The sequence below is a fragment of the Hydractinia symbiolongicarpus genome, chromosome 3 (assembly GCF_029227915.1).
Source record: "Hydractinia symbiolongicarpus strain clone_291-10 chromosome 3, HSymV2.1, whole genome shotgun sequence".
Taxonomy (NCBI): domain Eukaryota; kingdom Metazoa; phylum Cnidaria; class Hydrozoa; order Anthoathecata; family Hydractiniidae; genus Hydractinia; species Hydractinia symbiolongicarpus.
Window position 1 is genome coordinate 16607236 of NC_079877.1, and position 12041 is coordinate 16619276.

The 12041-nt window shown below is 34.2% G+C and overlaps 1 protein-coding gene across 1 annotated transcript; it reads right to left on the bottom strand.

Annotated features, from left to right (window-relative positions):
• Positions 1–72: 72 nt before the first annotated feature.
• On the bottom strand, positions 73–6299 carry LOC130635991 (uncharacterized). The gene is made up of 6 exons (XM_057445556.1): positions 6004–6299; positions 3156–3512; positions 1761–2048; positions 931–1227; positions 751–843; positions 73–594 (listed from the first exon to the last, which is right to left on the bottom strand). Exons 1-6 carry the CDS (start codon positions 6041–6043, stop codon positions 338–340), a joined length of 1332 nt encoding a protein of 443 aa, XP_057301539.1. The 5' UTR covers positions 6044–6299; the 3' UTR covers positions 73–337.
• Positions 6300–12041: the final 5742 nt, after the last annotated feature.

The window sequence follows — 12041 nt, forward strand, 5'->3', positions numbered from 1 at the left end:
AACATTTCGTCAAGAATCTGATTACAAAAGACGCCTAGACCAAACATAAATATAAAAATTTGCACCAGAGACTTGATGAACGACATTGTTAGATTCACTCTCTCCTTTAGGAAAATTTACAAAATCAATTTGAATAGATTCTAGTTAGCTACTAGAGTAACTGAAGCTAGATTTTTCGAGTATTTTTTCTAACTTGATTGGTTGGTATAATGTTCCTATGTCGAATGAATGTCTTAATCACTCCAGATTCTGTTTTGTACAGGAGCGAAAATCTGACACCAGCATGTATCATTTTGATTTTTTTGAGCTAATTTAATTTCGTACCATCGTTTTCCATTTACAGGTTAGCCTCGTTACCTTCACAATTTGGTACTTCGTATTCGTTGACCAGGGGTCTTGTCGCCGTACCCTCCATGTTTTCATACAAACTCTGGTTCCCCTGTAGTTCAGCGTATGTTTGTTTATTGTGGTCGGAAAGATCTGTGTACTCTTCGGATGGATTCGATTTCATGTTGAGTAAGGAAACGTCAACAAATTGTGTTTTGTCGATTGCTTGTGCTTTTTTGGGTTTCCACACCTCGCTTCCATTTTTACCTGATGAAAAAATAGAACAATGCTGTAAATTTTATAGAAAATAAGCATGTTTTTAAAGAACGGTTTAGGATGAGGGTTTCGTAGAGAGGGACCCTCACCAGCCCCTGAAGCGCAGGTGTAGTACCAAAAATTCGCAAGAACGAAGCTTAAACTTACCCCTTTCTCTTTTGACATAGCATAACAGCAACATCAAAAGAAGAAACAATATGCACGACCCACAAACCAGACCAACTATTAAAGCTGTTTTTTCTAAATAAGATGTTATGTTGAGTAGAACACGAGGTGCAGAAGTGAATAATGTCATTTTTTTTACAGACGTTTTTTTCATAAACTTACTAGATTCTGTTTCTGGATATTCTTTTATTGGTTTTACACTGCTCCAGTTACCATATTTATTGTCATAAATTGCACGAATCCCAGAACTTACATTGTTATGCGTGTATTCTGCATAACAAAATGATAAAAAGTTTGCGAATGGCTGTGTCGTGGACTGACTAAGAATTCGTTTTTTATTGTCTAAAATTTGAATTTCGTAAAATACACCACATCGACCGCTATTTAAAGTACTCCATTGAAATATCTGGCAGTTGTCTTTTATGGCGAAGGAGAAATCTTTCACTTTCGATGGTGAGACTGAAATAAAAAGGGAAGACTAAAGGTTCTGAATTTAGTCACTTACTAATTTCAGAAAATCGCCAAGGTTGAACTGACAATATTTGCATTTGCATTAAAAATAAAGCAAAATTTAACAAAAAAACAATTCGGCTAAAAAAAATTTTGTTAAAATATTAGTGATCGGCAACGGCAAAGTCAGGATTAAATTTTAACGGGTACCAAGTATTAGTCACTCCTCAGCGTACATATGGTCTTACCGACGTTTTTTAACTGATATAACATCATTAGTGTCTGCGAGTATGAAAATAATATTTTTGGACCAATGTTTACACAATTCGGCTCTAAAATTTCATGTCAAGAATTTATGAAAATTGTAATTCTGTCTCGACCTCGTACCTAGGTGCTTTTGTTTCTCAACGGCACTGTTGATAACTGCCGTGCGATGAGAGACAAATGCCTTGGGAACGAAATTGTAATTTAAGATGACTGCAGTTGTCAAGCAAATAGCATCCCTTATAGCGAGAGATCTAGGACATAGATTGTTCACTTACATGACACATTGATGACAGCTGATGTTGACATTTTCCCAAATTTGTTTGAAGCTTTGAACGTCAACTTGCTACCACACATCGAAGAGGTAAGATTGGATAAAACTGCTGAGAACACGTGTTTGTGAGCTTTTATACTTCTAATAGAAATATCCGGCTTAGTGTTCTGACCAAACGCCCAAGAAAATCTGGGTGTTGGGTATCCACATATAGTTATGTTAACTATGGGTTGATAATGCTGCGGAAATTCGTATGATGTCATAAAGTTACTGTCGCATATTTGCGGCGGGCCTAAACAGGAGAAAAACAGATATCATTATTGTACAAATTCAACTTTTTTTTCAAGAATATTGGAAAATGCTAAGAAATAAGGATATTACACCCGAATTCACCGATGGGCTAATCCCGTGGATTTTTCCACTGGATAACGATTAGTGTTAAAGAATATATGAAAAATGTTAAAAGTAAATTTTCGCAAAAACTAATTTTCGCAGTACTAAATTTCGTGAGTCATGAAAGTTACGCGTTGTTTTGCGCGTCTGTATTAATATTTGCGAATTGTAGAGAGTTGTAATATAATAATTTCTGCTCTAATTATACCAAAATGGGGTGGCTAATCGGGAATAATTTTTGGATCACAGTTAAAAAATATGTATAGCTATTCTTTCTTATCTTTCCCTCTACTGTAATCATCAAATCTAAAAAGTGGTCAATTGAGTTAATTCGGAACAAAAACTTAAACATTTTAATATGTAGAATGTTAACAAAGTTTTCTAAAGTTTTTTAATCGGATATTTAAAGTTAGTCGGAGATACCGTTCAGCCCTGGAAACTTAGTCACATTTCTCTAATTTTTCCCCGACAAGTGTGAAGCGTATATCTAAATTTTATAAACAAAGTCGGAAATTTTTTGTGTTTTCCCAAGGAAGTAACGTTTTTGCGTACTGTTTTCTTTCGAAAAATGTGCACAAAATTGTTTTGTCATAAATTTCGAACCAAGTATTTGTATTTGCAGGACCAGATTTCGTAATTTTTAACAACATTAACCATGTTGGTCTTTATGATGTCTTCAAATAAAAAAATATTTCCTTTTCTTTTCCTTGGTTTCTGTCTGCTTGACTATTTCCAGGCAATTAATTTTTTTCTCTATTTTATAAATATAAAATAGCAGATATTTTACTTAGCAGCTACACTGTGCTAGGTGGCCAGACGAACGAGAGTGATGCTACCTTAAATTGCCAATAATATATATAATATATACATTTCTACCGAATGTGTAAAAAACAGCCCGAGTATGTCATCTTCTGAGACCACCTTTTAAGGTAATTAAAAGAACAGAAAAAGTTCCAGTATGAGAACTTTAGTTTTTAATTTGAGCATGATATTTCTCTGTACATACCTCGTACCTGTATAGTTGTGTTGGTAAGTCGTTCTGGTCGCGTTTGTTTACCATGTTTATAATCCAACGCAACAAGATAATCACCACTGTCCGAATACGTTAGATTTAAGATCGTTAAAGTGATTTGTTTATCGGTTTTGTTGAAACTTGCTTCGTACTTATCATTTTTTGGCGTTACGCAAGTAAATCCATTGCCACCAGCAGCGTTGCATGTACTAACTACGATATTATCAAAACGTAATGTCGCTTTTGTATAGGTTCTCTTCGTCACATTAAGTGACCAGTATATTGTTACATTGTTTCCTTTCTCTGCTTTGCCAATGATGTTTTGTTCTGCACACTCAGCTTTGAAGTATACTACAAAACAGAAATAAAAGCTAAGTAGACTTTTGAGCTTTACATCAAATATATCAACAACAATAACAACAATGGCAAAAATATCAACATTAACAACGACAACAGCAACAACTAAACTATAGCGAAACAGTAACAATAAGCATACAATGAGCTAAGAACAACAACAACATTTTATTTAGAGTTAACATGTTATGTTGTCTGACCCCAAACCAATTTTTATTAGTGAAAGAAGCTTAAATTATATAGTGGGTAGAAACTTTAGGGGGTTTGTGGTTTTCAACCGAATTTATTCCCTTAAAATACAAAATTCACCTACCGCAAAGTCATTTTGCTTCAGTAAACAAACATCAGATCAATACAAAAATAAATACTAGCAAACGCCCTATACTTTAATCAAAATTTCCGTCGTTGAATACGTCGCGTTGAGTAATTGAAGATTGTCCCCATCTGCGTTAGCTGATTTCTCTTCTCTCGATTAACCAACGCTTCTTCGACATGCTGAAAACTCATCCAGGAAGAGATCGTGTAATATAAGCAGTCGTTAAAGGGATGAGTTAAAGCGGTTCGAAAAGGCAAAAACTTTCGTTAAAAAGGGCCAAAAACGCCAAAGTTTCTGCCTTCAAAGTATTTGTCAGAGAACAACGTAGACCTTATTTATCGTAAGCTATGCAAAAAACAAGAATATATAGCACTTGTAATTATATTTAGCTTTGTTTATGATACTTGTTCGCACTTTATTTAGATAAAATAAATAAATAAAAATATTCAAATAACAAAGGAAAGTTCAAGAAATCTTCGAAGGTAAATGAATATGACAAAAAGTTGTTCAAAAAGTTATGCTTGTACTCAACCTCGATTTTTTTGTACTCAGCGTTACAAGTATGCGTTGAGTAAGTTTATGAGACAATATGACTGTTAAAACTGCTAAGCTTTCTGGATGACATTTTTTGTTGCTTTTGAACGACTTCTAGTTTATGGAACTGCAAAAATTAATTCCCACAGAAGTTCCTTTCTTGAATGTATTGATTCACGTAACTTGTCAGCGAGGGCTTGGGGTATATGACTTTCAGTTAATAGCCAAACGCTGACAATTTGCTTGCTCTTAAAGCTTGGCAGAATGTTTTGCTTTCAATCTGCTTTGTTGAAGGAGTGGAGTTGCTGAGATAGAGAATCTGCTCGTAAAACTTTAAATTAATAATTCGTATTTGATATTTTATATAGTGACTGACAAAAGCGGACACCATTGGCACGAAAAGATTCGTCCATTTTATATGCCCATCTAAGATCACGCTGTCTTAGGCAGATTTAACTGTAAATGTTAGGGTTTTATTTGGTTGATAGAATTCTATTTTTTGCCATAGAAATACTGCCAGTCAATTATTAAGCTCGTTCTATTTGGAATATTCCGCAAAGTAAAAATTACGCATCATGTGTTCACCTATAGGACTTTGACGGTAAGCACTTGAAACATAATACCAAAGCATCAGAGTATGATGATCCATCAACCCGACTTAAAAAGAACCGATAGAAAGTGGTAATCTTTGTTGTAAGAATATACAGCATATATAAATAATGGTTGATGGGAAAGTAAACGGAAAAAGTAAATAAAAAATATGTTAAGTTATATTTTTACAACAACCTAGTTCTCAGGGCATTTTCTTTATTGAACTTGATAGATAGCGGTTCAGTGGTCAAGAAACCCGGGCAACAAGGACGCAAACGAGGTTTATAAATTTTAACTGAGTGTTTTGAACTTTCGGTTTCTGGTAAATGATGATGGAAGCATTGGTATCTATCTCTTCATACCTTATTTTTACAAAACAGGAATTTCTAAACATATCTATATGTTGTTTTGTGTTTTTTGTAAAACGCAAGATCTCACGTACTGCAGCGTCTTTTTATACAGATGAAACGCGTGAGAGATTCATTCTCATATAAGAAGCACTACAGGCCAGGTTGTGTGCTTGTTTTTATACCCTTCGTATTTTAAGTGATTAAAATGGCTGCGCACGGCTTGAACGCAAATTGTTATCCAATAATGAATTTTGTTGTAAAACTTTGCTGAATGTGAAAAAGATATAGGTGGTCAGCATCCTTGTTCCCGGGGTTTGTTGTCTGTCATTTCCAGGGTTTGTTGTCTGATGCTAGAAAGAGGTGAGTCCCTAGGAACAAGGTTAGGAATTTGTTATGATACAGTTGGTCAAAACGTAAGAAGGAAGCAGGTGGTTAAAATTTTATGATGATAAAGTTGATCAAGATATTAGAAGGATACGAATAGTTAGGATTTATAATGATATATGGTTGGTGAAGACTTTTACCCCTTCACTCTGATAGTTCACAACAAACATTAACATTTCTTGGCTTTCTACTTTTCAACTCACAAAAACACATTCCACTAAACCTCTAGGAAACACATTTTTGCTTACCCTCCGCAAAAGAGCTCAAGTAACCAAAAAAGTTTAAATCTGTTATATAAGATAAGTTCACGTACCAGCAACAGCGAGAAATGAAATGATCAATAAAGCATTCATCTTTATGTTTCATTTTTTCTTTTACAACTTTCTTTACCCATATCTCTTTTTTTTTAATAATGCGTTTAAAAACTTCTGATTTTCGATAAACTTATCCAACGAACTAAAACAAGTATAAACCGACGTATCTCATTTTACTAACACTGTCTGACGTTGAAAAACACAGTCGGACAATAAAAGCTGTGTTTACATGTCGCATTACAGAGCGACCAAGCTTCCTTTTGTCGATTGCTTTTCATCATTTAGACAGTTTTAATAACAACAAGTAAAGGTTACCATCCAATTGATAATTTCCTGTTTTCTTTGCGAAACCATTAATCATCCCGTTTGCATACTTTAATACTTGTTATTATCAATCTCGTTCCTAGGGCTTTTTTGCTTACGCTCGAATCAGTAATTCGCATAGAAAGTAATTGAGTAACTCAAAAAAATTATGACAATGGTTTGGACATAAAAGAAAACCATTCACTTGGCAAAACTTGGACCTGGCCTTCTTAATATTTTTGACGGTACAGGTGCGGATCCAGGGTTAGTCAGATAAGTCGCGTGACTAAGTGTAAATTTGCCGAAAAATGTTAGCCAAGCGAAGATGTCGACGATCCAGGCGTTGCAAACGGAGGGCGTTAAAAATTGTAATTTTGTTACGGCGAAAAGCCATGGTTCACAGCCCTCTCCAAATCGCCTATAGCGATGTTGACGTCAAAGTTGTGACGTCGCTACCATATAGACTGAGAGGGTTACAAATTATAGCTTACAGATTTTGACTGATTCATTTTGACTAATCAGTCACTCAGTTAGTCAAAAATCAAATAGCTATGGCCCGCAACCCTCCCCATCTCACCTAAGGGGCCTGTGACGTCAAAATCGTGACGTAATTTTCACACTCTATGCGTAGTCCAACAATATGTGGCCCGCAGCCGGCGAAGGAAATTTAGGTTCCGTACTGCGTGGTTACTGATAACCTTGGTTACTGATAACCTGTTAGGCTATAGTTTTAACTCCCATCCGTCAGGATTAGTCGAAGACTCACGCCTTTTGGCTTGGATTCTTTCCGTACTATTATTGATTATGGCTGCAGCAGATATGTTGGCGCGGGTGCTTACTGATTTAAAGTGTGATAATTTTGAATCTGCTCGTAAAATGCAAAAAGAACTTTTAGAAAGTGTTTATTCTCGAGCATTTTTGTTGTCTGGGGATATTTATCCCTTGGTTGGTAAAAGTCTTCATCGGAATTTAGGTCCAGATATATACCTTCCATCTGAGGCGAGGTGTGAAGATAAAGGAATTATTGCTTTAAGGTGAGAAGTATGTTTTTTACTCTCCAACACACCTTGCATTTATTTAAAGGTTTTCAGTATATCTGCTACGAAAAGCTAGTTGGGGAGAGCTTTATACAACAGACTATTAAAACCAAATACAAAAGGATTTAATTAGCTAATAGCTAGGGCTAATACACCTTTACGATAATTCGGAAAAAATAACACTCCATCGCAGCTTATTTTGCAATCAGAGGAGGTAAACATTACACTTTTATAAGAGTTTATTAAGGAGAAAACACGTTTTTTCGTGATAACTTTTCTTGCCACGTTTTGTTTTTAATGAAAAGTACACATAAGTTGTATCTTATTATTATTAACGTTTCCTGAAAATTTGAAAGAAATTGATACGACAGAAGTTAAAAAACTGGAGAAAACACGCTTTCGTCTCTAACAAACTCTCATAAAAACACGAGTTTTACCTCCTTTTTTCCGATATTGTAAAACGATGGAGAGCCGTAGGAACGCATGTACAATTGAATTATCATAAAGGTGTATTGTTTTTGTAATATGAGCTTTGAACAGAATTTTCAGCATTGCAGAGGAATTCTTTCTCAATTAATATTTGTGTTGTTATTAGAAGCAAGAACTTGACATCTGGATAAGTAAGGTTGGTGATGAAAAAAAACAACTCTTCGAATGACTATTAAGAAAAAAAGTTTGTTGAGTAAAAGGTCATGGTAAAATATATTATTTTTAGATCCAATCCATCAGGAGACTGTCTATACAGCTCAGCATCGTTGGTATAGGTATGGGTGATGATTCTCTTGTTGATGTTTTGAGAATCCTGACATCCATAGAACTTTCTTGCATCCTTCCTTTTATTCCAATCATCCTTGTTTTCAATTTGCTTTTAAAAACCAAAAGGCAAATATTTTTATATCTGAGAAAAGTTTATTCAGATTTTCCCTTTCCCATATTGTTTGTGATATGACTCTTTCTCCTGAGGAGGCAGTTAAAGCAGAAGCAATCAACAACTGTACCCCCAAGACATGGTTTCCTTTTCTATCAATACTTGCCTTGTCAACAGTAATAAAGAGAAAAATTAACACATTTTACCCACAATTCGGTTTGTTACAGTTTCTTACAACTTTCTTTACACAGTGTATATCGCCACACCCATCTATTTTACCTGATGAAGATCAGTTAAAAAGTTTATTTTGTTATGAAGATATTGTTAAGTCTGGTGTAGACTTCAAGCCAAATCATTACGTTCCCCTTTTTCCAGGTTGCAACTTTCTTAACTGAAAGTTGCATTTTCCTATTTCGGCATGCAAAAAGCAGTAAAAGCCCTTCTTAATTAAAGTTCAAACGAAACTTGAGTTTAGCCGTATGAATAAACAAATATATCTGAACAAATACATGGGTTGAGGTGTGTTTGTATCATATCACATGTATGTATATTTCATTTTCATTATCCTGATCTTTCCATATTCTTATTGTTTTTGTTATTATTGTGTTTTATTTTGCTGTCCATGGCTGGTGTGATCATTTGATTCACCTAGTCATGCTGATGAAGCCTGATATTGGCAGAAACAGCAGGAGTTTATAAATAATGAAATATATTCACAATTGTCTCACTTTATTGTAGTTAATCCCTGTTAATTTTAGTGGTTTTATCTATCTAAAATAAGACGTGTAAGACGGAGATTTGATTCTTATAAAAGATGTTCTTAGGAGATTTTGTTATAGCTTAGCGTTTGTTTTCGTCAATTTTATTAATAACTAGATAAATCGGAAGACAATTTTTCGGCGATTTTTGTACCCGCAAAGCTTAAAATTTAGCCCCCAGCTGCTAAATTCAAGACTCAGTCTTGACTAAGTCTTGAAAAAGTCTGGATCCGCCCCTGCGGTATTAATTATCAAAAATACATCTTAACTATATTTTTATAAAAAACTGAAAGTGCAACAATTTCTACAATATTGTCCGTATTTTTTGAAAAATGATAGCTACAAATGCACAAAATAGATGATGATGCAAGTTCCAGTTTAGCTACTGAAATAAATCCAGGTGTGGCAAAAACAAAGAAGTCGGATTGATCTGATAAGTTCTCGATTGCTTTCGCCATACACTAATACTATGTGTAGTAAAAAAAAAAAAAGTGAAAGATAATAATCAGCTGCGTCATTTTCAGTCAAGCCCAGATTACGCAAGGATTTGACAATGGATAACAATTTTTTAAATTCCATTCACACAAATTCTTTTATTTTGTGATGGATTTTTACCATTTAGTTGGTTTCAAGTTAACCGGGAGACGCGAGCTATTCTTGATTCTTATATTTCTGTTCCTTACTAGAAGGAAATTGTGTATATAAATATCTGCTTTTTTTCTTCAAAAGTTGTTTATAAATATCAGAATAAATGTGAGTTTATGAAAAAAAAAGCTATTAAGCTTGCTAAATTAATTTAAACAAGATGTATCATATACACAAATAACCTCGCGAATAAAGTTTACAAAAAGCTGTCTATCAAATTGTGATTTCTGTTACGAAGTTAGACACGACATATTTTGCTATTCAGATACGCAATAATATTTGTTACGCACTGCGCAGTTATTTTTCAAAATTGATTTGTGAGATCTTCTTAAACGGAAAATTCCTCGAAATTTCAATTTTCGTTGGGTCAGTCTGGAGTAAACTGACTGGCAGGAATAAGAAAGATCACCAGCCGCACCTAAAATTTGCGAAATTTAGTAATTCAGTCCCCCCCCCCAAAAAAAAACAAAAACAACAACAATCTTAATTGTTCGAAAAAAGAAATCTTGTACACTTATAGCGCGGAGACAAATAACAAGCAGGGAATCAGAAGATCCACGTTTTTTTGCAGACTACTTTCGTTCACTTTTGAAAACTTTGGTGGAAACACCTATACTTTACCAGTTAGCCACTAAATAAGATGATAATAAAAACATTGTAACTGAGAGAGAAACGATATTTTTAGTAAAACATTGGAAAAGTTTTCGTGCTGGGAGAAACGAATGGTGCAAGTGCGATAACTGCAAGACTGAAACTAGGGAGATTGATTGTCTTTGTTGCACGGAAGTGGATGTATTAACAGACAAACAATTCCAAGGTATATGTGCTTAAAGATATTTTTTTAAATATGATTAAGCTACATAAAAAGTATTGTTAAAATATCAAATAATAATGATATGTATCGTACAAATATCCGTTGTTTTTTTAGGAATAAAATGTATAACTGAGAACGAGGATTTCAAGCAACTTTGTCTCGTTTTAATATGCTTACACGAGACAAGAGGGAAATTTCTGCAAGACACGCCTACAAACAAATCTTTTCGGTTTGCTGCTTACAAGCAATTCATTTGGTTCGTTTTCTAACGACTTGGAAAAGGCAGTCGCCGAGTTATACCGTTGTTTGTCGTGTGGAAAATAAGACAAGTTTTCCCTGAAGAGGGTGGTGTCTATGCCTCTTACTCGGAAGAATAAACACAAAAATATATAATATATAATATGTGATGATTATAATTATAGAAAATAAAATAAAATGAATATTTCTAATTATGAAATTACGATCTTGGATTCTCTAGAATATCATTCTATTTGCTGCATTGTCTTAACACACAAAAAGTCATTCGCCAACTATGACGTCACGGCTATTTAAACAGGATTTTAAAAAATAAGAGAAAAAAAAGAACTTTTTTTAAAAAAAAAGTTTTTTATAATAATAAAACATTTCCGATAAAATAAGATGAAATTTTTTTTTTGATTTTTCGTGGGACCACTCCTTTAACTGTGACAAATTTTGTCGAAAACAAATACCAATTTTGGCATGAAACGTCATTTAGATGACTTCCAAGTACTTAGAAAGTTTAGGTAACAAGTTTAAATCTATGACTTAGCAATTGACCATTTGGGACATGTTAGTTAGTTAGTTACGAGTTGGAAACCTATCCTCGCAGGCGAGATAGTAAAAAGAAAAAAAAAGAAAAATAGTTACCAAGATGAGATTTAAACACGACTTTCTCGTGTCGGCGCTCAGAGAGGCAAAAATTTCACGGCGATGGCGAATTCGCTTTTTAATTTTTAGGACAAAATAAATTAGACGCCAAATTCATTGTTTACATTGGTTAACCGCGTTCTGATTGGTCTAAAACTAACAGCGAAACCTTTAGCCGCGAAAAAGTAGGAACTGTTTCTACTTTTCAGCGAAGCGAATATTTCGATGCAAAATCATAACAAACAAAGCTGCGCATGCCCAGATACAATTCGCCGTCGAATTTTCCGCTCTATTCGCTTCGTGAAAATCCCCCTTTAATACAAGCTCACGAGCTTGTATTAAAATATAAAAAAGAACTAACATTCCGTGCCGGATATTTTTTATCTTTCCCCTGAGCTTTCTGAGACCTTTCCCCCAGGGCTCTTTGTCTCTTCGGCACACCACGTCGTCCCCGGTATTAAAAAAGACCGGGGACGAGGTTGTGGTTAGAGATTTTTTGGTTTATAAATAAAAAAATTAATGGGAAAAGATATAACCTAGCAACCACTTCTGAACCTATATAAGCTAATTAAAAATTTTAATTACAAAAATACTAATTAATTGTGTATGTGCCCACATTGCACTTCTGTGTTAAAGCGCGCTTTAAACACAGCGTTTAAACTAAGATTATTTATTTAATTTTATATAAAGATTGTAGACACTACTTAAAAATAATTCGAGCAAC